This window comes from Carassius gibelio, chromosome B9 (genome assembly GCF_023724105.1).
Source record: "Carassius gibelio isolate Cgi1373 ecotype wild population from Czech Republic chromosome B9, carGib1.2-hapl.c, whole genome shotgun sequence".
Classification (NCBI taxonomy): Eukaryota; Metazoa; Chordata; class Actinopteri; order Cypriniformes; family Cyprinidae; genus Carassius; species Carassius gibelio.
In genome coordinates, this window is record NC_068404.1 from 19,911,680 (window position 1) to 19,939,065 (window position 27,386).

Here is a 27,386-nt window from a genome sequence, read left to right on the forward strand (position 1 = left end):
CGCTCAAGCCAACAGCTGCCACAACAAAGGCCATCTGTGCTGATAGGAGAGAGAAAAACACGACCTGCCAACTAATGCTTCAGCCATTTGGCTAGACAGCAGTGGGTTTTATGTATAGACCGAGTCAAAAATGGTTCTCATTTTAATAAACTTTTATAAACATTCTGCAGTGTAACAATGTATAATGGCTGGTTTGGATAATGAAATATTGCTAGTACCTGTGATTGGCGTTAGGCAGAAGATCCCTGTGCAATGCAATGACAAATGTAATGAAAAAAAAAAAAGAAGAAAAAAGAGCCAACAATGGTAAAGACTAAGAGAACACATTTTCTCATGTTTGACATGCATAATTCCTGGTATACAAACATCAGAGTTCTTCATTTGAGGCTACAATAAAGTTTCACACTTAACACCGTTCCAAGCTCAACTGTTTAACAAATTAATATTGCACTTAAATACTCTCAAGCACCAGCCGTTTAGCCACATCTTTAAATTTCTTGCGTATCATCTTGTTTGCATGAACTCCCCAGATACAGTTTACTCTCATATAGAGTAATTAGTACGAAAAGTCTCATTAAAAAATAATGCCAAAAACAGAACTAACATGGAAATACTCTATTTTGTAACTTGTACAAATCTCAAATGCTCAAGTGCACTGTAGCAAAAAAAAAAAACACTCGTTTGTAGCAGAAGGGCTACTGTTCATCCTCGTTCTCTTGTCCGGAGCCTTCCGAACGATCACCCTCCACACGGTCTGAGGATAAAAGAAGGGAAGAGGAAGAAAGATTTAGACACCTGTTCAAGGTAGTAAAACCAAATGCTGGAGTAAGTATCCAGTGACAAATGCTGGTCAGTTAAAAAAAGAAGTGTAAATATCATTGCTAAATATTATTTATCTTAAAGGTGCTGTATGTAGGTTTTTTTGATTCTACTAAAGCATTGAAATACCATTAAATGTTTGCAGATATTTAAGAAAATATCTCAATATATTCTCAAGCGGCAACATCCCAATCTCTCTTGAAGCCAACAAAGAAGTGACTAAAACTGCAATTCATCGACTGGCTTCAAAAGGTACTGTTAAAATAGCCAACTTTACAGCAGAAAAAAAAAACATGTTTACAGCCTAGTACAAAAAATTTTATTTTGTTCTATATTGCTAATTTCCCCTTGATGACAACTGTGAGCGGGGTGAATTTTTATTTTTTATAACTCATCCATTTAAATTATATTAAGCCTTAAAGTTCTGCATAATTAAGGGCGTGGACAGTTGAGTGACAGTTGGATTGGCAGCTGACACTCCAGTCGAGCTATAGGTGGGCCTGGCTTCAGCAACCAGCTCCCGCCTTTTTGCCCATTTTTGATGATCCGGGAGTGACGCGCTGCCAAGATGGCGACGGCCGCTCTGCCCACTTTGAGCTTCAAAAGCACTCTTCTGAAAACTACAGGTGACGTCACGGACACTACGTCCATGTTTTTATATTCTCCTTCAAAAATGTGCATCCCGGCCGGAATGTCGGTCTGTTTTGGTTTGTGAAACCCACCCACTGCCAGTTTACCCAGTTGCAATTTTGCACCCCAGGTTGCCAGTTGGCGGAAAACACAGTGTATTTCATTTTATTCGTCATCAAGTGTGCTCATTCCTGTTGGTGTCGTCAATCTGGCAACCTGCATGTGTATGTCAAGTCTGAGGAGCAGGGGCCAGGTGAAAAAAATCCTCTCCAATATTTTGGACTGCAATACCTATTTTAACCACCAGATACATTTGAAGCACCTTTAAATTTTCGATTTGTACTCTGTTGGATTTCACTGTACGTATACAGTCAGTGAGTTAAGAAAGGGACATGGGGAAGTTCACCTGTTCTGATGTGATTTAATGATGCCAGCATTCGAAGCATGAAGGAAGCAGGGACGGTGATGGTGTTCCTCGTCTCTTCCAGCATTAACTCATTACGAGCAATCACCTACAGCACAGAAACAACTCGGGACATTAAATCCACATGTTTGCTAACACTTTACTCCTGTAGCAATGGCACAGAAACACCAATACAACTGCCTTCCTCAAAACGCCTCTATTTTATGTATTTTCCTCTATAAAAACAGACACAGCTCCTTAGGCTTAGACAACCACAATACTTGGAGCTCTTGTGCCATCTAGTGGGGATTCAATTACATCTCAAAACAGGAAATTCTTCAGAGAATTAAGCAGAAAACCCTGTCCATACCTCTTCAGCAAGGACTCTGTTAAAAGACGTTGACTGTTCTAAAGGCGACCACAGCTTGATGTTATAGTCAATTCCAGATGAAGCAAGAACTGTTAAAAAAAAAAACACACATCAGACCAAATGCTGTGATCCAAACGGGTCTCTATCTATTGTTTTCAGGTATTTCTTTGCTCACTGGGGTCATAAGGGTGAGGCTGTAGGCAGTTGACCACATGGTTGTCGGCCTCCAGCAGCATCAGGTGCTCTCCTGTGTGTCTGTCCCAGATGAAGATATGGCCACAATCCGAGCCACTCATCACAAAGTTATTCCCCCAGAAACACGACTCTTTAATCTGCACGAACAGTCAGGTCATTAAAGTGAAACATCTGTGTTAATGTTTTTTTACACAATTGTTCATATATTATACTAGAGCTAATAAGAAGTGACAGAAAGTTGGATTTTGTGTACAGTGTGCATGAGACAATAAACAGACAGCGTACCATGGTCCTGGAGTTGCGGTGGCCCTTGTACATCATCTTGACAGAGGGTCTCCTGATATTCTGAGTCTCACTCTCTTCCATCTCTCGCCGTTCTTTTCTCCTGCGGAACAGCTCCTGGATCCGAGCCGCGGCGGAGCGTCTATGAAAAACAGAGCATGCAGAGCAAAGCTCATGAAAAATCATTTATGCACTACAACTTCAAAACACATTCCAGCTCAACATAATATTAGTACAGTATGGTCAAATTTTCACAAGCTTAAATCGTTTTACAAAGTCTTACAGCACTGTGCAAGATAACACTAGATCTGAATTATTTTTTTTTTTGGCAGAAAATGTAGATGGAGCTTCTCCTTTCATGACACAACTGTAACAGCATTACTTTTATGTGCATGTTAAATTCATAAAATTATGTGTTTTTGATTTTTCATTTAATAGCTGATAATTCATGGAATTACACTGTGACTTATAGCTGTATTTGTCTCTTTAAGAGAACAAAATGTTTATTGAGTGAAGCTGATGAATCCTTGATGCCTGCAGAGAGCCGTAGAAGCTCAGCTTTCTTTTACATTTTCTGTAAGAATTTTAGAGAAATTTTAAATAAATTAATACTTTTTAAATCTGAATATGGTTTTTGAACTCCAAACAATTATACCTAAGTTCACTTGTAAATTCATGCACGAAATTAGTTGACTTGGTTAGTAACTAACCAAACGATCCTTATGCAAACATTTTGCACACTCTCAGGCAGAAATAAAGTTAATATGAACTATTAAATCACACACTTTGTGATACATGTAACACACATAGCATATTTTACACAGCCACACAAAATGAATATCAGGTTAATAAAAAGTGAATCAAATCTGCACCCCTTGCAATTAGATTATATAAGAGGCTACCTCAGAAACATTACAGTACCTTATCATCCTATCACCTACAGCTGATCCTCTGTAATTAAATCTAATGAGAAGAGGAGCATTTTACTTATGACTGTCCAAAAGATAAACACGGTTTAGCATAAACTCATGTTGTCATGTTTTATGGGACTTCACGTCAGTCATTTAATTTGCCCACACATTGTGACGATTTGCATCATTAAACATCTTGACATGACGAGAGTCCATACCTCTGTCCCTGCCCTCCTCTGTACCTGGCTGAAGGGATAAGGATGGGGTCATCGTCACTGTCATCAGAGTCCTGATTGCGGGATGGTTGAGTCGAACCCTGGCCGCCCGTTCCAGCGGCCTCGCTCCTCCTGCACTGTTCGCTCAGCTCCACCGAAGCAGCAGCCTGGAGCTCTTCCGTTGGAGCGCTGGGACAAGCCGTGTCTTCGGTTGACAGCCCCTCTGGTGCCGCCAGTGGCGTGCTGTTTTGAGAGCTGATGGAGGCCTTTTCCGTGCCACCGTCTGCAGTTTTGCCCCCATTGGGTGTGGGTTGACTCCCTGAGGCTGAGCTTGAACCTGTTTATGAGAGAAAATGTAAGATAACCTCCAAAAATAAGTCACATAACGCAAATTCTGTAGCAATGGCCATGTGGTTGTCGACTCACTTTGCCCCGAGGTTTGACCTGTGGGCTCCTCCTCACCCACCTCCCCAACCTTATGTCCTCCACTGCTGCATTTGGCACTGGACGTTGGACTGCTCCTGTACATAATGAAAGAGAAAAGTTAGTGATTTGTTCTTACAAAAAAGAAAATGCATTCTTAAAAATAAATACTCACAATCAAATAAAGAAGGAAGGCAGCCAAAGAGAATTTCATATCACAAACTTGACATCTGACATATCTGAGTTTTATTTATGTAATATTATAGTATTTATTAATATTTTGAATTATATTATAATTATTGTATTATTATATTATAATAATTACAATAACATAATATATTATAATGTTTGTATTTTCAGTTTTTGTTTTAGTCATTTTGTAAATGTACTTTTGTAATTTTTATTCATTTTTGTTTAATATTTCTTTTTAGCTTTATTGTTACTTTAGTTTCAATCATTTTAGTATTAGTTGCAAAGGCAAAATATATCTTATTTTTCACATTTATCTATTTTTTCATCTAGTATTTATTTTTATTTTGTTTCAGCTTTATTTCAATAAATGCTGATTAATTTAGATTTATCCCTTTTAGTTAACATTTACATTTACATTTACCATTTATTTTTCAGTTTTTCAAAATTTTAATACTTCAACTTATTTTAATTGCCATGGCAACATTCCAAAAAAAATAAAAATAATAATAATAATCATTTAAAAGTTATTTCAACTAATATTTGTTTTATTTCAGCTTTTATTCAATTAACGAAAATGGCTTTTAATTTTAGGTTTTTGTCAACAGCAACACTGTTTATTGCTCAGAGAAAACATGAAAAATGTATACTTTAATTGGAGAAACTTTTTGGGTTAAACATGACTAAAATAATTTCATTTTAGTTTTTATTAATGGATTAAAAATTATATACTGTAAATTTGTGAGCCTTTATGAGTGATTCATTAAAAGAACCAGTTCTTTAGAGTCATTTGCTTGTGTATCGGATCACACTAGTTGTAGCCTCAAAAAAAAAAAAAAAAAAAAAAACAGATATTTTGTGGAACATTATTTTTAAAACTAGGTATTTCAAAGATCCTCAAATCTGGCTTGCGAGATCCACTTTCCTGCAGAGTTTAGCTCCAACCCTAATCAAAAAAACCTACCTGTGATTATCTAATGATCCTGAAGACATTTATTAGCAAATTCAAGTGTGTTTGATTAGGGTTAGAGCTAAACTCTGCACGAAAGTGCACGATCTCGCGAACCAGATTTGAGGATCACTGAGGTCTTCTATAGCAAGACTCTTTAGAGCAGTGGTCTCAGACTCAATTCCTGGAGGGCTACAGCTCTGCAGAGTTTAGCTCCAACCAGTTCCAAATCACAACTGCTTGGAAGATTCTAGCAATCCTGAACACCTTGATTAGCTGGATCCGGTGTGTTTGATTAGGGTTGGAGCTAAACTGTGCAGAGCTGAGGACCTCCAGGAATTGAGTTTGAGACCAATGCTTAGTTTAGAGGCTTGTGGGAGTGATTTGTGTGCTGAGGTCAAGGCTGATTCTCTGGTCACTCACCACTCATCAGTGAAGTCCAGTTTGATGGTGCTAGTGGTGGTGCCCTCAGTGCTGTAGTGCAGACTTAGGACAGGTTCTGCTGTGCCAGTCCGTCCAGGTCCTGGAGGAGTGCTGCTGCTCCCGCCGCTGGTGCCAAGTGATGGCACAGTTTCTACAGTGTCTGGGGAAGCTTTACTGACACCTGTACTCTGATCGCTGATTACATGTCCTGCTGCTTCTGCACCTCCTGGAGGGAAGACAGAGGACATGTGGGATGTGAAACTGAGCTTTTAGAAAGAGGGTTTTCCTTGAGAACGTTACATTTGTCACATCTCCACAGTTAATCATAGAAGCAGCTTTTCTGAAATATTAGAATGTAATTAACATGCACCAGTATTGCAGTTTCGGCAGTACTGAGAAATACCTTGTTTCAGAATGGCAGCTTCAGATGCTCAGGTTTTCCTGAGAATTGTTTTTTTTTTTTTTGGTAATGTTTACAATAACATTCTAAATAGAGGAGCATAACAGCATATAAATCTTTCTGTGCTACTGAGAACCATGCAGTTTCACTGTTATTTATATTGTGGCAAACAGTGCCTAGTGTAGACAAAAAAAAAAAGGAGAAAAAAAAGATTATGTGGCAAAGTGAGCTAACCGATAGACTCCAGGCTACAAAAAAATTTGATTATAGTTTGGTTAAAGTTCAATAATTGCGAGCAGTTAACCCTAAGCAAAGAGAATTAGCAATTTAAGGTTTATTGTTCTGAAGGGGAAAAAGTACAGGCACCAGTATGGACATGGAGAAAAGATGGCAGCCGTAAAGAAGAAATATCTCCAAAATTGGTTTCCTTGATTTTCAGGAAACATTACATATTCCAAAGCAAAAATAGCAAAGTCATTTTAAAAAAAGTCATATCATCTTTTATGAATGTCAATCAAGGAACATAAAACATTGTTATAAACAATTTAATTTATAATAATAATAATAATAATAATAAAACTTTATTAGAATGATTTGGATCATGTGACCCTGGAGTAATGACTGCTAAAAATTCAGCTGTCACCTCAAAAAATACATTACATTTTAGAGTATATTAAAACAGAAAAGTTATTTTTGAGTGGTAATAATGTTTCAAAATATTACTGTTTTGGTCTTGGTAAGCATAAGAGACTTCTTTCAAAACATTTTTAAAATCCAGAACATTTAATTTTTCTAGCTTAGTTTAACTGAGACGGAAGTTCTGTCATTACTAGTATTTTTCAGAATGTTTTTATAACAATAAATGCTTCAAAAGGTCAATGAAAAAAATGTGATATGACCCCTTTAAGCTAAATGTTGATGTTGCAAGCCCACATCAGTCTCACAGACTGGGGTCACTTCATCTACAGCGATATCATTGACTTGATTGCAAATAAATGCACAGACACTATTTAAACTGAACAGAGATGACATCACTGAATTCAATAATGAACTGCCTTTAACTGTCATTTTGCATTATTGACACACTGTTTTCCTAATGAATGTTGTTCAGTTGCTTTGACACAATCTGTTTTGTGCTAATATAAATAAGCGCTATACAAATAAAGGTGACTTGACTTGACTTGACTTGACAGAGGGTGAACTCATTAAGTAGAGAGTGAGGGGAAGTAAACATGTGTCTCTTAGTTCAGGACATTATTTGAAAGATGAGCTTGATATGAACTCGGCCCCAGAGGAGGGGAGAAAAAGTATGTCAGTTGACTGAAAATGATTGACAGAAAGCCTCTGTATCTTTCTGAAGTTTTTCTGTTTACCCAGAGGCACATCTGAAGAGTCTTCTTAAGGTGACCGAGGACAAGAGCTGCTTCAATCAGTAATGTACAGAGCTCAAATGCAAAGGATTGTATGAAAATGAGCAAAAGGAAAAGAAAAAAGAGGAGAAGACGCACCCTGCTCCTCATCCAGAGTCATGGATCCAAGCTGTTTGTTTACCACAGATGAGGGAGAATCTGAAACAAAAATAAGACATCCTGAAAAACTCAAGCAACAACAGAGCCAGTACAAACATTTAAGTGCAGAACTAAATCCTCAGGAAACACACTCCAGCACAGGCAGGGGAAAAAAAACTTCCCACAACAAACTGAAAAGCCCAAAACTCTGTAAAGATGAGTCTAGGAGGCTTAATTCTCAGTTAAAAACACAAAGCCAAGGGTTACAGATTGAGTAAGCTGTTCCTCAAAAAACGTGAAATGACATCCAGGAGGTGAGCAAATACAAGAGAACAATTTATCAGGAACAAACTGATGCATAGCCTTCTTTAATGCAGTATTCACTATCAGGCAGAATAAACAAGTCATACGGCAATCTGTAGTTCAGGAGTTACCTACGCTGACAGTGCCTTTCAGCGACAAAGCAACCAGAAGTCATTTATTTCTGGAAAGTGTTTGCAAATAACCAGCAAAATGTGACGTCAGGATGTTGCTGAACTAATAGTGTAATGCTTTAAGCACAGAAAATACACTGCGTACACTTGGGCTATGGAATAAAATTAACTTTTACTGAAGTGCCTGTTTCATAGACAACAAATACATTCAGTTTTTGTCTAATCATTTCATATATGTCTAAAATAAGTGAGCAGGTCCCACTCACTGATAGCATTAAGAAGTATTTTGCGGAACATTGCAAAGTGAAGTGCAACAAGAGAAGGTATGAAAAGAACTAGTTAAACGTGGATCAATATTTAAGGTTTAAATTGGAGACTAAAAAACTGCCACCATCAAACAGTATAAACCATCTTTATTTGTGTGATTGCATTTCAGGTGAATCAATCAACAGATGGCAGTATATGCACACGTTTGACATCTGAGCTCTTTTCCAAGATCTAGTAAGCTACCTCACTTACTGACTACACAGGCAGCTAACTTCTAAAGCCCTGTCCTAAATCAAGGTGCATTCGATGTGGACGCTTTTCCATAAAGTCAATTTATCCAAAAAAGTCAGTGCAAGATTTAGAAGTGTTCAGAAGTAAGATTGTTTTCCTTAAAACAAAGGACACATTAAATTGATAAAAAGTAACAGTAAAGATTTTTGCATTGTTACCAAAATTCTACTTTAAATTAATGCTGTTTTTTTGAATAAATGCATCATATTTTCCAAAAAAAATATTAAGTAGAACAACTGTTTTCAATGCTCATAATAATAATGTTTCTTGACCAAAATCTGCATGTTAAAATTATTTCAAAATTTCTAATGTTAAATAGCGATAATATTTCATAATAGTATATGTGTAATACTGTCTAATATTTTGACCAAAGCGGAGTACATTACACGGCATCATAACTTTGAACAGCTTTTGAGTCAGGTGTGTATCTGTGAGGTCTAAAAATGTCACCTAGGTGGGCAGCTCACTAGGTTTTGGAGCAGAGCTCTGCTGTTGGTGAATGTGAGCGTGAATGACCAGCGGTTAGATGTGTGCACATCTGTGTGGCAGAGGGAAAGAGGAACACACTCCATAACCAGAGGTGCAGCAGCAAACCAGTACAGCCATGAGACAGGCAGCTAGAGGGGTCAGGAGGTTAAAGGAGAGCAAGGATGCAGGCAGGGAAAAGATGGTAACCTGCAGGGGGCCCTGCGTCAGAAGCAGCAGCCTGTTGGGCTGAACTCTCTGTGCTGGAGGTCTCGGGTACAGAAGGGACTGAGCGTCTGCCCTGTCCTGGGGGGTCAGACAGGAGAAGCAGCCTCTTCAAACGTCTACACACTAAACTTACCGGCAGCCTGTGAGGACCATATTCTGACAGTGTGGGGTCAGAGGGAGAGAGAAGAGCAAGATTGGAAAATTGATGGGATGGGGGAAAAGAAGAGAGGCAAATCATAGATGAGGAGGAATGCTGGGTAAAAGAGCAAATTAAAGATTGAAGCTGTAGGCTGAGACTGCAGGGTTTCATCACCCGTCATAAAAAATAACAAAAGCGTGCATTACACTCACACGTCCACACATTCTAGGGGCATTAACAGAAACGCCTGCAATGGCATGATGAGCAAAAAGGAGGGATTTATCATTCGATTAAAAAATAAGACAAAAGACACTACATGTAACATCCTGCCTCTGTTAATGAGATTGTTGATGCAGGCCCTAACAGCACACAATGTTCAAAAAATAAACCCCACCTTAAGACAAATGAGTCAACACATAGGTCATAAAAAAATAAAATACATAAAGTTGGATGGTTGGGACATGTATAGCAAGCAGACATGATAAATGGAGCAATAACATAAATTGAATGAAATGATTTGGATTTGAAAGTTCATTATAAGCACATCGTCTTATACAATGACTGTATTTACATGCACAAGACAATTCGGATTACTACTGAAATAGGATCATATGATCTGAATTAAGCCACTAGTTTGGTTTTTACAAACAATTATATTTTATATTTAAATATATTTGAAAATATGATGTAAAAACTGAAGCAGCCATTACTGCAGTTTTCAGTGTCACATGATCCTTCAGAAATCATTCTATTCTTATTATTATTGTCTTATAATTGGTGAAAACAGCTGTGCTGTTTAATATTCTTCTGGAAACTGAGATACATATTTTTCAAGATACTTTGATGAACAGGACATTCAAAAAGAAGTATTTATTTTACATATAAACCTCTGAAACATTATAAATATCTTAACTGTCACTTTTAATCAACTAATTGCATCCTTGCTGAATAAAAGTATTAATTTCTTTTAAACAAAATCTTACTGACCTCAAACTTTTCAACAGTAGTATATGTGGACAAAACTCCTTTTTATAATAGCTGTAAAGCATGTAAATATCTATTCTTAAAATAAATTAAATTATAAAATATGGACTTTAAATGGAACATTATGTGCATGTAAACATTGCCATTGTCTCATATTAAAGATGAATTCACTGATCAGTGTTTTGCTAATTGTGACAGACTTACCAGATAAAGCTGCCTCTCTAGATGGGGTGGGTGTGGCTGAAGGAGTGGGTGTGGCTGAGGAAGTGGACGTAACTTCATCCTGGCTCCTCTGCTCTGTGTCTGGGGATGTGAGGAGAGAGGAGGAAGCAGCGCTCTCCACGGAGGACGAGCTGGAGGGGGCAGGAGCTGTCACAGTGGAGGAGGAGCCTGAGGAGGAGGAGCCTGAGGAGATGGACTTGGGGAGGGGCTCTGGAGGTGCAGGAGGAGCAGCAGGTGGAGGTGGAGGATCAGAGGAGGGTGTCTCCACCTCCATCGCACCTTCAGCTGAGACCTCACTGGGCTCTTGTGCCTGTGTGTTTGTTTCTGAGGTTGCAGATGTTCCTTCTGGTCGAGCGGCCGTACCTGGAGACAAATCATCAAACCTTGAGCTTAACATTTAAGAGTAAATTTTGAATTCATGGAGTTTTTAAATTTTTTATAGAGGACATTTAATTACAGAATGTGATACATGCTTCATTGAACCATTCATTAGTTGATGTTTACTGACAAAGAGGATCAAATATGAAATTGCCTCCATAGCATTCAATGCTTTGTGCAATGCAAATGTAAGTCACATGGAAGAGCTTTTAAAGCCCCTATATACTTCAAGATAAATAGAAGAACGATCTGGTGTGTTGTCATTGCAAAACAAAATCAGGTCCAAAGAAAGTTTGTTTGGATTTCGAAACAGCTTGCCAAAGCAAAGTTTCCAGAAAAGTTTGTTAACACTTTCAAACTACCATTGGTCCATGAAGATTTATATTATTTATATTATAATAATACGTAGGTGTGCTCTGGGGTTCTGCCTACTTTGATAGACTGAACAGAAGAAATCAACCAGAGAACATTTCCACGTCAAAGTCAGACACATGTCAAAACTTAGACACAATGGAGAGCTGCTTTATTGTAAAGTATGGTAAAATGTTGAAGTTGTAATTCTAACTGAAAAAAAAAACACTGACAGTTTTTTAATATTTAATGCAGCAAAAATGAATGCTTTAAAGCAATCTATAAAAAGTTACAGAAATAAACGTGACTTTACTTGACTTGACTGGAATGCTCAATTACAGAGCTTGTGCAAACATATCCATATACCTATGACCAGATGCTATTTTGTTATTGAGAGGTCTGTATTTTATGTTATGTTTGTCGGTATGTCCGCAACAGCATACTATGGAAGCCTGTTTCTTCGACTGAATGAAAGAAGAAAAAAAAGGTAATTGCCAGTTTTTATCTCACAATTCTGACTTTTTTCCTTGCAATTGCAAGTTAACATCTAGCAATTCAGACATTTTTTCTCAGAACTGTTCTAATTCAAACTCGCAATTCTGATTCAGTTGAGATATAAACTCTGAAAAAGAAATATATATAAAGTCAGAATTTAAATAGTACAATTCTTAATTTTTTCTCAAATTTGCGAGTTTATAATCAAGTTGTGCTTTATTGTATGATTATATTTGTATTGTATAAATCATACAATACTGAAACTCCAAATACATATCACGCAATTCTGAGAAAAAAAGTCAGAATCGCAAGTTTATATCTCGCATTTCTCAATTTATGACTCACAATTGCTTAGTTTATATCTCAATTTAGAAAAAAAAGTCAGAATTGCAAGATTATATCTCACAATTCTCACTTTATAACTAACAAATGAAAATGTATCTCTCACAATTCTGAGATAAAAATCTACATCTCGTAATTGCGAGATGAAAACTCGCAATTGCAAGTAAAAATTCAGAATTGTAAGATAAAGTCAAAATAACCTTTTTTTTCCAGTGGTGCAAGAACAAAAAATAACTTTGCAAAGAACTGAAGAATATATCAGTATATCCATAGTGTGTATATTCAGTGTGGACCAAGGCTGTTTTACCTCTGGGTCGAGTTTGAGGACGTGCTCTGCTGCTCTGGGCCTCACTAGCCTCTTCAAACCAGCGTGACAACATGTCCGACATCCTCTGCATTAGCGATACATTTGGACTCTGTTCTCCTGCAAAGACAACAAATTCTTCATGATCAATATCAAAGCAAATCAGAACCTAAATCATTCCACTCACAGAAAGCAGAAGCACTGGAAGCCTTCTGTTTACAATCAAGAGCAAGCTGCAATATGCCAGGAAGTAGTGAAGTAAAGCAGGCTTTGGACTAAACCCCTGTGAAAAGCTAACAAGTTCCCCTTAGACAAACTAAGCTGTTGATATTCAAAGTCAGAGGTACTGAGGGAGATTAAAGATGTATTGAGAGACACTAGAGACCGCAGGCCTCAGCTCGTTGAAAACATGGAGGAGAATGCCAGTGCGGACAACAGCCCTGTTCATGGAGGCGACAGCTGGAGCTGAAGTGGATGTGCAAATGATTTGTGGTAAACAGCTATGGTAGACAATGCCTTGATGCTTTAACATTTGAATACATTTTTAAAGGATAACAGATCTTTTTGACAGGATGTGGCTAAGAAGAAAGTGCTAATAAATAAAATAAAACCACAATTTTGGATTGACTATGAAATGCAATTTCTGACAAGTAGAAGAACACACATATCTGTGGATCTATTCTTGATGCATTAATGTGAAGTCACCCAATAAGCGTGTTTGTAAACAGAGTCCTCAGTGTTTATTCGCCTGTGTATATGTACCATCCGTGCTGCTGTGTGTTCAGTATTTGTGACACCAGCATTTGTGCCTGCAAGTTCTCATCTTACCATCACGCTCCCTCTCGCTCTCAGGCCGAGCGCGCGGCCCTGTGTCCGACCAGTCGCCCCTCAGACGCAAGCGCTTGACTGGGGGCTGCCTCAGCTGCGGGAACACACATCAACAAGCTGTCAGTCACAGTCAAAACCTCTCACACACCCTAAAAATAACACTCTCTACCCTGAGACTTGACATCACTGTAGAATCATCTAGTCCAGCATGTTTGCAGGAAGGATGACCAACAAATATTTTAACCCATGGTAAAAGAGGCTACTGTACAATGCAAAGTGATCTATCTCTTTGTGCCACCCAAGTTAAAATGGCTTTAGCTTCATAAAGTAATGTAATGTAATGAATGTATTTTTAAAGCCAGTGGAGTCCAAACAATATTGCACTCCATTGATTTTCCTCGTTTGTTTGTTTTTTTGCAAAATATGTTAATTTTGTTTTCCACGGAAGGCGGCAAGTAGATAATGAATTTAGTTTTTATTTTGGGCTAAACTATACGTTTAAAAAGTTAAAAAGTGAAAGAACTTGGGATGTTGATGGGATTAACTATTGAGGCCACTTTGCCACGTGCCTCGCTCTCACACTTTTACCATCTCAGTCAGTCAGGACACTCTATTTTGGGTGCTAGTGTGCATTAACAAGCCAAGCACCGGCTCTAACACAGCCACATTAGACCAAACAAAGCACATCAGAGACCAATGTGTTCATTCTATAATAATCTAATAATGAGCACTGCAGCTTCTCTCCACTTCACATGGAGGGATAAAATTCTATTCTTTTTTTACTTGGTTAAGAGGCTGGAAAGGACACATGCCTGTTAAGGTGCTTGTGGTTTAGATCAAAGCACCATTTATTTTAAGTAAAACCTGCAGTACTCAGATTGGCTCTTTGAAAAAAGTAATATTTAAAATGTAAATTTGAATTCTTGATTGATTTAACCAGTAGTTGTTGTACATTACTTCACAATATCTCCTCAGCAGGGTCTTTGAAACATTTATTTGGATGGATGGGCCTCATTCTAATGAACAGGCTAAACTATAGCGGTCCTAAGAGGGCTCCTTTCTAATATCTCTGCTGCCAACAATGAGTTTGAATGTCATACATACAAGTAAACCATACTAAGTCCTCAACAATTTCACATTGCTCTATCTCTACATTCACTGATTGCAAAAGAGTTGAGTAAAACCTTGGTGCTATAGCACAGATTTATTGCAGTCAACAGGAGCTCCTTTTTTCTAGCTGGCAGTCATTGTGCACTGGGGGCCTATTTCTGTCTCAGCTGTGGTGTGCTGCGTGTGTCTGCACCTCTATTTGGAAAGGAATCTGATCGCGGGGGATCCGGACACAGCTGATCACACCGTACAACAGCTGAAGGGACTGAAGCGGTGACCCAGCAAATTTCACCACTATAGTCCCAATACAGAAGGAAAATATAGACCCGGCAGTTTATCTTAAAGAGCTTACTATTTATGTATGCAAAACTAAAACATACATATTTTTGATGTTTGACCAAATAAGTGAGCAGCATAAGAGAACTTTTTATTTTTTACTTATTTTTTAAAAAGAATCTGCATGGATTGGCTGTGATTGTATTCACTGGTATTAAAAATGTGACACATTGTGACAGATAATTGTTGCTGGAAACGTGTTGCATCATGCATGGTTAGTACACGATGTAAAAATCACAAAGCCTAACTTCCTTTGCTTTTTCTTTCCATTAAAGTTGCAGTCAGTCATACATTTCCTCATTAAAAAAAGTTTTACACATAAAATAAATGAATTGTACTTTGAACACGTATTTAGGTTCATTTAATTATGCCGTGTTACTGTACAATTTCACAAAATAAACCAATATATAGACATAAAATTCAATATTGCATATTTTTATTCCCTGGCTAGAATCAGTCTTAACATTGAAATTTCTCTGAGCAGTGCAACAAGCAGTGATCCACATCCTAAACCATAGCATCACTGTCATTTGATCTATCCTCTCTGACATCCTCTACAAAACTATTTTCAAACTGCACCACTGAAGCACAGCACTGCTGAGGATTATACAGAGTGCATGAGACAAGAGCGCAGGGAACTTCAAAAGTCCTTTATTTAGATTTTGCTTTAGGCATGAACAGACTAACAGCACACACTTGCCCCCAGACCAGTCGCTCTTGACTTTCAGATGTATGGCTCCATTTCTATTAGGGCTGCACAAATGATGGAATTCAAATCGAAAGCAGGATATGGTCTTATGCGATTAAGAAACCAGAAAAGGTTGCAATTTCATTATACGTTACATAGCCTGAATGCTTCAGAGTGAACAAGCAGCACTCTGGTGTCTGTAGTCAAGTACATGCACTCAAAGGATGCATGGGTCTCATGCTTTCACTTTAAAACAGTGCTTGTTTACCATGAAGATTGACATAAGCCCTAAGGCCATCCAAGATGTAGATGAGTTGGTTTCTTCATCAGAACAGATTTGGAGAAATGTAGCATTACATCACTCACTCACTAATGGATCCTTTGCTGTTGGGTGCCTTTCATAATGATAAAACATCACAACAATCCACATGACTCTAGTCCATCAATTAACATCTTGTGAAGTGAAATCTAAGTCCTATATCCATAATACTCCATTCTCCAGTGAAAACGCTGTCTCTTCTGAATCAAGAGAGTAAAAAGGCACAGGCATTTAAAAGTAAAAACAGCTCTAAACAAATTTGTTGGTGGATTTTGATGAGAGAGGACAACAGGGAATGGACTTCTTCACTAGAAGAAGCATTATTATGGATTATGGACTGCCATTTTAAACTAGAGCAATGGATTTAATATCTTAATGATGGATTTGTTTATTACAAACCCACAGCTTTTTGCCTCACAAGACTATTTTGATGGACTGGAGTCATTTGAATTACTCGTGGATTATTGTGATTAATTCACAGCAGACGATACATTGGTGAGCAAGTGATGTAATGGTAAATTTCTCCTTCTGCTGATTCAAAGAAGAAACAAATTCAGTTACATCTTGAATGGCCTGAAGGAGAATACATTTTCAGCAAACTGTCATTTTTGGGTGAACTACGTATTCCTTTAATTCAGCATGAAAACATTTTAAAAGTCGATGCATCTATAACAAACCTCAGGTTAACCATGGTTAAATATTGAAATGCTTGGTATTTTAACGTGACACTGATATCACAATAATTTCTGTGGCAAGAGCTGTTGCAATCTTGTCAAGTTGCAGATTTTTTCCTTTTTGTTCTGCTCTCACAATGTGAAAATGACAAGAGACAAGAGATCTGGTCATTTGATTTTATTCATTTCCCATTAATTATTCCACTGGCCTACACTTGAATTCTCTCGTTTCTCTACACAAATCCTCATTAAGATCTTTCTCTTTGTCTATATTTTCACAAGGTGCTTTAAATCATAAATATTTATTTTCTCCGCTTTTCTTCACTTCTAAGCACTATTAGCATCCTGTACTAACAGAACGTTTCTGAAGTAGGGAAATGCAATAAACCAGATACTGTATTTTTTATCTTATTTTATTGATTTATTTTTGCCTTATGATAGGACAGATCAGACAGGTCCTCGAATTGGAATTCGAACTCGGGACATCTGTAGCGTAATGGCACTGTAAATCTTTTTAACTATTTTTAACTAAATTATGTAAAGCAAATGCTCAATGTTTAAAAAATAATAATTTCGATCAATGCAACCTCTGCTCTGACAATAAATGACCTCAGGTACACACTACTGTAAAAATGGCCAGTGAAGATCCTCCTGATATCTGCTTACCTCCTCTCGCCGCTCTTCAGAAGGGCCCTTGAGCTCCCTGGCCTGGTCATCTTTGGGGTCAAACAGGTAGATGTAGTCAGATGAGTAACTGACCAGCACTTCTTGTCCATCTTCACTGTAACACAGTGAGGTGACGCGGCAGGACTTGGTGGACAGGTGGGCTGGGGCAAAACGTACACACATGCCGGTCGTCCCTCTGCCAGTGTAGTTACCTAGTGAAATAGAAAAACCTTTTTTAGGAAAATTTGAAAAAGTCATTGAAAAATGTAAGTTTCTTTCTAGTTTAAAGGAGGAACATGCTTCATAGAGTTCTGAGAGTTTAGGACCTCTCATTGCAGTAATCGAAACAGAAAGGACACAGATCGGACTCGAAATGCTAAATATAAAAGATCTGGTGACATATATTTGATCCTCCATGAACCTGATACACAGAAGAACAAAAGGCTGAAACGATGAACATGAATAATTTTTCACCCGTAGCTCTTGTTCCCAGCATTCTTCTGTCATAGATCCTCACTGAGCTATCCGAACAGCCCACAGCAAGATAGTATGGGACCAGGGGGCAAATGGATATTGAGGTAGCGGCTCTCCGGCAATTAATCAAAATGTCCTGAAAAAGGGACAGCAGAGAAAAAGAGAAAGTGGGCAAAGACATGGAGAGTAAAAGAGGAATAAAGACATGAATAGGAACTTATGAATCAGGAAATCTTTAAATAAACATTGCTGAATCAAACACAAAGGTCAAATAGAAAGAGCAGTCCTGTTTTTCTGTATCATTTGGAATAGAATTAATAACGTACACTAATGTTCAAAAGGGTAATCATTTTCAAAAAGTCCTTTGGGCTTGCCAAGGCTGCATTAGTAAAAAAAAAAAAAAAAAGTGAAAGTGACGTGCATTACTGCATCAGATCAGGAATTGTATAAGTATATACCATTATGATTACATAAAATAAATAAAATAATAATTCTAGTTTCTCAAGGACCGCTTGCAGTATCTTCACAAATAATAACGGTTAAAACCTTGCCATTAGATAACAAACTATCCAATTAAATGACATTTATTTTATTATTTATTTATTATGAATCGGTTCAAAATCCTGCTTCACATCTATTCTGTCTTTTAAACCTTTCCAACAGCCGAAGTCCTGGCAGAACCCAAGCAGAGCTCCAAACAGCACTTACAAGCAGTGTGCTTGTCTCTGCCTCACACAATCATGCCTTCTGATAGCAACAGAAAGCAATTGTGCCTTCAGGCTAACAACATCCTCAACACACACACTCTGTGGGTTGAAAAAACAAGGTTGGATGCTGCTTCCTCAAAAATGCGTCTGAGGTGCAGGTTCTGCACCAGTGTTATTCACCAGCTGTAATGGTGAGACTGAAGGGTGTGGGAGGGGAGCCAGCAGCTCCTCCCCAGAGCACTACCAAAAAGAAACATGCTGAGCTTTTGGGTACACAGTGTTTGATGATGTATGCATCTACTACACATTCAAAACCTTCTTACATCTTTACAGTCCTCTTTTGTGCAGCTCGTCTTCATCCGCAAGTCAAACCACCTCACTGTACCGTCTTCTCCACAGGACAAGAAGGTGTATGGGTCATTTGGCACCGTCATTATCTGTAGAAAGAAACAGAAAAAAAGGAAATCAACCTCCACCTCACCACATGTCAAATGTTTCCATTCCCTCTTTGTGGCTTTTATTTCCTCCTCAATGCACTCTTCACATAACATTGTACCTCATAAGCAGTGCCATAGTGACAGGTGAACTGGCACTGCCTGTTGATTTCTTGGCTCTTCTCTGTGTGTGTGTAGAAAATGATGCCATCTCCTGAGCAGGACACAATCTGTTGATCATTAGTTTGGGGCATGAACTTTGCACTGAAGACGTTGGCCCGGTGTCCTGAACGAATAGTAGTCTTGACCTAAAGACAAAAGTACAGAATATTAATTTTAACTTAACCGAATAAGAAAAAAACAATAGGCCCGATTTGCACAGGGTTGGTTTAATCAAGCTTTAACATTTTAGCATGACCAGAATTCAATGCATCAACATTTATTATATAGCATTTGTATCATTGTTTTACCTTTCTATCGTAAGGGTTTGTGATAACCAAGTTAGTGTCATCGGACCCTGATAAGATGTATTCTCCTGTCTCATTCCAAGATATGGTGTTGACCTGTGAAGAAACATAAACACCAGCTTACAACAATGTTGATTACCCCTAAAACAAAATGATAATTTCTTCTGTTCAATAAACTGTGCCATAATTAAGTATATCTGCATCAATTTCTTTAAAGAAATAGCTCACCAGAATGTAACACTGTTATCATAGATTCAAAAACCCATACAATTTCTTTCTTTGAACACAAAAGGAGACATTTTGAAGAACTTTTATCCTGTGTTCAGCAGAAGTCATTTCTATTTGTTGACATCATCAACAGAGCACCAGTGATAGGGCTGGGTTTTTGACAAAAAATTTCACGAATCGTTTCGATTTTCGATTCAATTAGATTCAATTCAATATCGATTATTCTGGATATCTATATATCAGGTACAGTAGGCTACATGCCAAATTTTCTACATTTCTTTACCTGACTAAACAAGGTTTTTTTTTCTGAGGTAAATGTGACGTTACATAATTTAATGTTTCATTTCAAGCTTTACAATGACATCTTTCTATGGTTGAAACACTAACTGCACAATTACATGATACAGGATACAAATTTCTGAATGTTTTAGTCTTTCTTTTATCTTAGGATTTAAGAAAAATAGTTTCATAAAAATAAGAATCAAGAAATCAATATTTTTTGCCCAGCCTTAACTACTAATCATTATTTTAACCATCACATAAAATCCTGCTTTGAGGTTTCAGAGCTGAAATGGACTGAGTTAGTATGTGCTGCCTTTGCCTTTAAGAACAAGCGATCAATATTTCATTAACTCAAGGCTGATACACGCTTTTCCTCCTCTTTCTAGAGCAGCTCAAACCTCATCACACAGGCTCCATTTCCTTTGATCTCTGCCTTTCTAAAATAACATCACTGGGAGGGATTAAGCATTTATCCCTCATTCTGCTCTTCTGCGTTTCACTTTACCGCTCTGCTTTGTGTAGTGGGGAGATGGAAATAGGTTGTGTTAGATGTAGTAAGATGCATCGCATTGCATGTTAAAATAACAAGTGTTGAAATCAGCCTGAACTGTGTCATTAGTGAACGCAGGGAGTGTGCTTTAAATGAGACTAAAATGGAACCTGAAACGTTACCCTTTAAGTTAAGTTTTCTTGCAGTTAAAAATACAGTGCATAGCAGGTTTTCTGTGCATTTGTCCTGATTTTTCACATCAACTGACAGAGCTCAAAAGGAGTGAAAGAGGAAGGCCATCTGATCAAACACATTAAGCAAACTGTTTTTATTCAAAGCAATAAAAGCAAAAATTCCATGTTTTTTTAAGGACAGAATTTGATATGTTTGTAAAGGCAGTTTATGGTCACACAAACACATATTTTTCTTTAATTTATGGGAATATAAATCAACATTTAGCTCCTACAAAGTAAAAGTTAGATTTAGAACAATAGCTAACAATAGCAAACAATATCTATATGCTACAACTGCAACCTTTCATTGTCATAAATTTTTTGTTGTTGTTTATGTTAATATAAAAGTCTGTAAGAAAAGATAACTAAAAAATGAAAATTCTGTCTTCTATTCTGTTGGGCACAAAAGAAGATCATTTTGAAGAATGCTGGTAACCAAACAGCTTATGGTGGCCATTGACTTTCATAGTATAGAAAAATGGAAATCGATTGCTATCATCAATTGTTTTGTAACCACCATTCTTCAAAATATCATCTTTTGAGCTCAACAGAAGAAAGACAACTCGTTTAGGATTGGAACAACTTTTATGCTTACCAGTTTACCAAAGCTGCGTTTATTTGAGCAAGAATTGAGTAAAAACAGTAATATTGTGAAATTTTGTAACAATTTAAAATGTAATTTTAAAATGTATAAAATAGAGAAAGGATTTCTCTCTGTATTTGAAACTGGACAAAATCATTAATTATTTTCTAAAAAAAAAATCTTACTGACCTTAAACTATTTGAATGATAGTGATGTCCTGTGTTGTATCTAATTATTGTGATCAGCCCTTGGTAGACCATATTAAAGTGCTGCAATTTTTCCCCTGCTGTGTTTCTACCCATCTTTAGGTCACAAATGCTCACAAAGGTCATTTAACTACTACTACCATACTCAGTATGAAGGACGTCACCATAATAGCAAAATCCAAAATCATTTTCACTGACACAAACTGAAGTCTGTTGATGGTTACATTTGAGTGTTTATTTGAGAGGCTGCAATTAAAGTAAAGTACATAGCTATCTCTGATGTCCCAGCAGTAAAACACTGACAAAATTATGTCCCAATGGCTGCCTGGCGCCTATCAGCCTTTGAGTTTAAAATCACTGACAGATAAAGAACAGGAGCCACTGATAAGTGGTAGAAAGAGACGCACACACAACACTCACACAAAATAGAAGTGCAGTGATACCCCTGAGACATTATAACCCAGACAGGCACATTCTCCTACAGGCACATTTATCAAGAAAAAAAATAGGCAACAAAAAAAGACTGCTGAGGGGCAAGAGCATCAGACACAACTAGAGACTTCATTACAAGTGAAAAGAAAAAAACTTGAAAGACTTACGCATCCATCGTGCACATTGAGAACAGCTTCGAGTTTCAGTCGTTGTACAAACTCTCTTCTGCCTATAGAGAAAAAAGTATAAATTTGACTGTGGCAGTTTTCACTTCCAAGATAATTTGCATTGTCTGTTAATTTACATAGAATAAGAACAGTATTTAACATGTCCCACGTTGAATTTAGTTCTCTGTGCCACTGGCATCACCAAATATATCTGTACCACTCACTGTTTCCAAACAGGTTTCTCCCCATCTTGTAGTAAGATGTTTTTTTAAAGAAATGAATACTTTTTATTTAACAAGAAAATTTAGATGTGACCGTAAATCCTTCTTTATAATGCTTACAAAGAAAAATTATTTTTTTTTACCACAGCTTCTACATAAATATTCAGCAGCCCAACTGTTTTCAACATTTATTATAATAATATTAGAATGATTTCTGAAGGAGCATGCGACACTGAAGACTGGAGTCATGGATGCCGAAAATTCATCTTTGCATCACAGGAATAAATGACATTTTAAAATATATGAAATGTATATAGTAAATTAAAATTAATAGATGTATATAAAATGCATACGTTTATATTTTAAATTCTTATAAAATTTCATTTTTTTTATTGTATTTTCACTCCAATAAAAAGCTGAGCTTAGCTATACAATATTTTCTATGAATAATAGGCACAAATCTAAGTTTGAAATCTCATTTAGGGTGTAAATGAAGAAACCATGAAACTATATTATGTGGCTGAGAAGCCTGGTATGATTGCTAATGGCTGCTGATATTTTCATTGCTTGCGAGAACATATTTCATTACCTCCTGAATTTGCTGAGTCGCTGTACATAGACGGAAAACACCCTGTAATACACTGTTGTAATACCACCCTGACATACCACCCATGTCAACCAACCTGATTTGGTTCGTTTTGTTTTTTCCTTGTCTAATCTCTTATAAATTACCTCAGATTTATTTTAATTAATTTAAATACCAAGTCACATTTTAATGCTGTTTGCTTTAAGACAAATTAATAGCATTTATGTTTCTATTCCTGACAAGCAGATATCTGTGTGTGGTTGGTATAAGACTGATCTTTCCATGACAGTATTTTCAGCCTGTGTAATAAGGCGCTACAAATAGCAAGTGCCAAACTTAGGTCAACCATTTTCAATGGTGCGGGCCTGGAGAACAGCAGTAGCCTGAGATGACACTGCTCTATAAATTGATGGTACAACCTCACAGAAAAAAAAACAAAAAATGAAATTCATGCAAAAATACAGGATTTTTGACTGGGTTAGAATTTGTAAACTAGAAGCTTAACATTAGTCCACTCACAAATGTTTAAAACAGAGATACTCTGTGTTGTTTTTCTGCCTGATATCATATGCGTTTCTAAACCGTTAGCATTGGCAGGCTGTATAACATGAACGAGAGCCGAGCTAAATACAGAACACTCTGAACCATATGCTATCATCACTATCTGAATGTGAGATCCATGGTAAAACAGCTCACAAACACTAAGTACTGAACATATTGCACAATCCATTGATCACATAGAATTCCACATTTAATGCTTAGGCTACAGAGAAGAAATGAGCTAAACTGGTTTTATCTAAAATATATATTTGGGTCAGACTAGGTGAATTCTATTACATAGGCGTGCTTTGAAGTCTGCCAAGACTGGCTGACACTTCTCTCAGGTCTCTTAGCTCACGTGTTATGTTGCAGAGGGCTATATAACAGAGGTACAAATACACCAGGAGGGTAAAATTTGGTAATTTGCATGAAAATTACTACTAGATGTTGCTACTTAAACTATATTGTTCTTAGTTGTCAGGGTTTTTTTTTTAAAGTTCATTATAACTTATATGCACATCATGTTTGCTTATATATTTTGGAACATTACCTTTGGAACATAAAGGATTTGTGAAAAACTGATAGCATTAAACAATAGTAACATTTGTGACATTTTCTGTAGGGTCTATTTCCCTTAGAAAATAATATCCAACTGAACATATTTAATAAGATATGCATCGTTTGCATATTTTAAAAGTTTAAACAGTTAAAATCACAAGGCAGAAAAGGAAGGAGAATAATGTAGCCAGTTCAGCTGTAGTACGTCCCCTTAATAATTAATAATTCATTACATTTATATAGCACTTTTCTAGGCACTCAAAGCGCTTTACATAGCCAGTATATCTCCTCATCCACCACCAGTGTGCAGCATCCACCTGGATGATGCGACGGCAGCCATAGTGCGACAGAACGCCCACCACACACCAGTTTACTGGTGGAGAGGAGACAGAGTGATGAAGCCAATCAGCAGATATGGGGATTGTTAGAAGGCCATGATGGTCAGAGGCCAATGGGCGAATTTAGCCAGGATGCCGAGGTCATACCTCTACTCTTTTCGAAAGACATCCTGGGATTTTTAATGACCACAGAGAGTCAGGACCTCGGTTTAACGTCTCATCCGAAGGACGGTGCTTGTTGACAGTATAGTGTCCCCATCACTACGCTGGGGCGCTAGGACTGACACAGACCACAGGGTGAGCACCCCCTGCTGGCCTCACTAGCACCTCTTCCAGCAGCAACCTAGTTTTCTCAGGAGGTCTCCCATCCAGGTACTGACCAAGCTCAGCCCTGCTTAGCTTCAGTGGGAAACTGGTCTTGGGCTCCAGGGTGATAAGGCTGCCAGCCTTAAATGAGTCATATGATGTGATTTGAATTTTTCTTTCTCTTTGGATTGTTACAAGCTCTTGGTGCATGAGAATCTGAATGAAGAAGATCTGCAGTTGCAAAGACTAAACTCTCTAAACAAAAGAGATATTCTTTATCAAAGTTAAGACTCGTCCATGCCCCCCTACAAAGGTCTCATTTAAACACGCCCCTCATGTCAACGTCAATGTGTGGGAAGATTTGCACCACCCAAATGTTCACACAAAAAAAGAAGGCGTATCTTTTATTCTCGCTGTAGTATTTTTTTGCCGCCATGTTGAGGAGATACGGTCTGTTTCATTGTGGGAGTGAAACTATTTTGTTTGGCCTTCCAAAAGAGGATGATATATTCACTTTGTCTTCACTTCAGCTGATCAGTGCTGGTCGCTGAGGAAACAACACATCAACTTCACACTGTGGATCGCCTGACCGGCTTTCACCGTAGATGAAGGGGAGTCCAGGCCGGGGTCATCACATGTGGTTGCCACAAGCTCCTTCATTGAATCCACCAGCCGCACCGTTCTCAAGCCCGCTGTTTGTGATGCTTTGTGTTAAGTTGTGAAAGCAAACTACTTTGTTTTGCCTTCCAAATACTTTAACATAACTTTAACAAAGTTTTGCCTTCCAAAACACAACAAGAAATCAGTGATTAAGTTGTATGTACAACACTGTTCCAGAACAGTTTTTTTAAACCTGCAGAGTAGCCTACAATGCCTCTGTGCTTTAAGGCTGTTGTTTTATAAAGTGAGGCAGTTCCAACTTTGCGAGGACAGTCTGGCGCTTCAGACTCACAGCCTGTAAGTACATTTTTTATATTTAAAGAATTTGCCTATGATGATTCAAATGCGAGTTCTGAGCATTGTAGAGTAGTGTTTGTCATTTCTACGATCATAATCAGTAATTATGTCCTCACTGGATGCAAAAACTGCCTCGTTTATAATGGGTTTTATTGTTTTTGTCTTGTCGTGCCGGGACACAGGTACCACAGTATGATAAGGGGCGTAACATTTCCGTCACACGCTTGAGGTATTCAACCAATCACAACACACTGAATAGCTGGCCAATCAGAGCACACTTCACTTTTCGGAATGATGGGCTTTGTAAAAACGCGTTTCAGAAAGGCACAGCATAGAGGAGCAACAATGTTGTACAGTACGAGGAAAATAATGTGTTTTCATTGCTAAAAAAATATTTTGTGTATTTGGTATAATGTCATATGACCCCTTTCAAATAAATAAAAAATCAACAATTAATGCCATTTATTCATGCAATTTAACTCGGAGCTCTTCCCATACAAATCAGCTGTACATTTCTGTTTTTTTCTGTATTAAAATAAGTAAACCAATTAAACACCGTAAAAATGTAACCAATAACACCAATAATGTGTCGTTCTGAAAACAGATCAGCATTAGAGTAACAGGTCATATGATCTTTAACCAGTGTCCCTGCCCTGTGTACAAGCTCAAATGACAGCTGTCAACTAGAAAGTCTTGGTCAACATGTCTCTGATTTTCAAGTGCAACGGTGTGATATTAGTCGTAGTTCCTTACCTAAATAATTTGTCCTGACCGTATATGGATCTGTGCATCCAATAGTGCGTTTTCGTACATCCCAAATGAGGTTGCCAGAGCAGGACATGGTGTTTAAACCTCTAATGTTGATACATGCATGGATGAAAAGGGGAGAGCAGACGCTTTTCTTGTTTGTTTGTCTTCCTTCAGTGGCGTTTGATTATTATTGTTTCCCTTTCCAGCGCCTGATATTCGCTATAAGTTCATCGACAACTGATACTTGAAGAATGAGAAAATATTACTCCTTGATATCGACACCCCCGCGGCGATCCGTTTCCGACCCCTTGTGCATGATTGCTTTGAGTTGTAGTAAATATATTGCGCTTCTTGTTTGGCTATCCGCTTTAGCCTCTGCTGTTCTGGTACGTCAAATCCATCTCGAGACCTAAGCCAATGGAGGAGAAAGACGCGCAGTGTGTTTACTGTAATGTGTGGGTCGCACTGGAGAGCGTCAACTGTGCGCACAAGTTACGCCGATTCGTGAGTCACCGCCTGCATTCAAATCTCAACACATTTTTTTTTTCACCTACAGTATTTGTACTCTAAACTATGAAAAACATTAGTTTAAATCTATTAGGTGAGAAGAAAGAATAACGCCCATGTTAAATTACTAGATATGTCTTTATTTTAAAAAAAGAAACTGGTGATTGGTCCCTATTTAAAAGCGAAGGGTAAATGCATTTTATACAGTAAACAACTACAGAAATAAAAATACAGTTTTAAAATATATTTAGACAAAAACAAACCGTTTTGCGTATATAAAATGCATTATATTTGTGACCCTGGATCATCAAACAAATCATAAGTCACACGGATATATGTAGCAATAGCCAACACTACATTATGAATCAAACTGATTGATTATTCTTTTACGCCAAAAATCTTTCGGATATTAAGTAAAGATCATGTTCCAAGAAGATATTTTGTAACTTTATTACCGAAAATATATTTAAAACTTTTTTATTAGTAAAACGCATCGCTAAGAACTTCATTTGAACAATTTTAAAGGCGATTTTCTCAATAATTTGTATTTTATATAATTTTTGTGCACCCTAAGATTCCAGATTTTTAAATAATTGTATCAAATATTTTCCAATTCTAACAAATCATACATACATGGAAAGCATGTTTTTCAGCTTTCATATGATAGTCCAGGGTCACATTT

General features: G+C 37.4%; 1 protein-coding gene across 6 annotated transcripts; it reads right to left on the minus strand.

The window, feature by feature from the left end:
* Positions 1–124: 124 nt before the first annotated feature.
* dcaf6 (ddb1 and cul4 associated factor 6) lies at positions 125–26,652 on the minus strand. 6 transcript variants are annotated; one of them, XM_052564951.1, is made up of 21 exons: positions 26,201–26,652; positions 21,942–22,003; positions 19,324–19,416; positions 18,976–19,161; positions 18,743–18,856; positions 17,713–17,848; positions 17,239–17,450; positions 13,446–13,539; positions 12,621–12,737; positions 10,730–11,110; positions 9,385–9,558; positions 7,718–7,777; positions 5,810–6,035; positions 4,252–4,346; positions 3,829–4,162; positions 3,621–3,662; positions 2,703–2,841; positions 2,398–2,554; positions 2,223–2,311; positions 1,856–1,961; positions 125–754 (listed from the first exon to the last, which is right to left on the minus strand). In XM_052564951.1, the coding sequence occupies exons 1-21, from the start codon at positions 26,286–26,288 to the stop codon at positions 696–698; spliced, it is 2,964 nt and encodes a 987-aa protein (XP_052420911.1). In that variant the 5' UTR covers positions 26,289–26,652; the 3' UTR covers positions 125–695. The 6 variants fall into 6 exon arrangements, with proteins under 6 accessions (XP_052420911.1, XP_052420912.1, XP_052420914.1 ...); XM_052564952.1 differs by having other exon boundaries at positions 3,853–4,162; positions 26,201–26,651; XM_052564954.1 differs by lacking the exon at positions 3,621–3,662 and having other exon boundaries at positions 3,853–4,162; positions 26,201–26,651.
* Between the last annotated feature and the right edge of the window lie 734 nt (positions 26,653–27,386).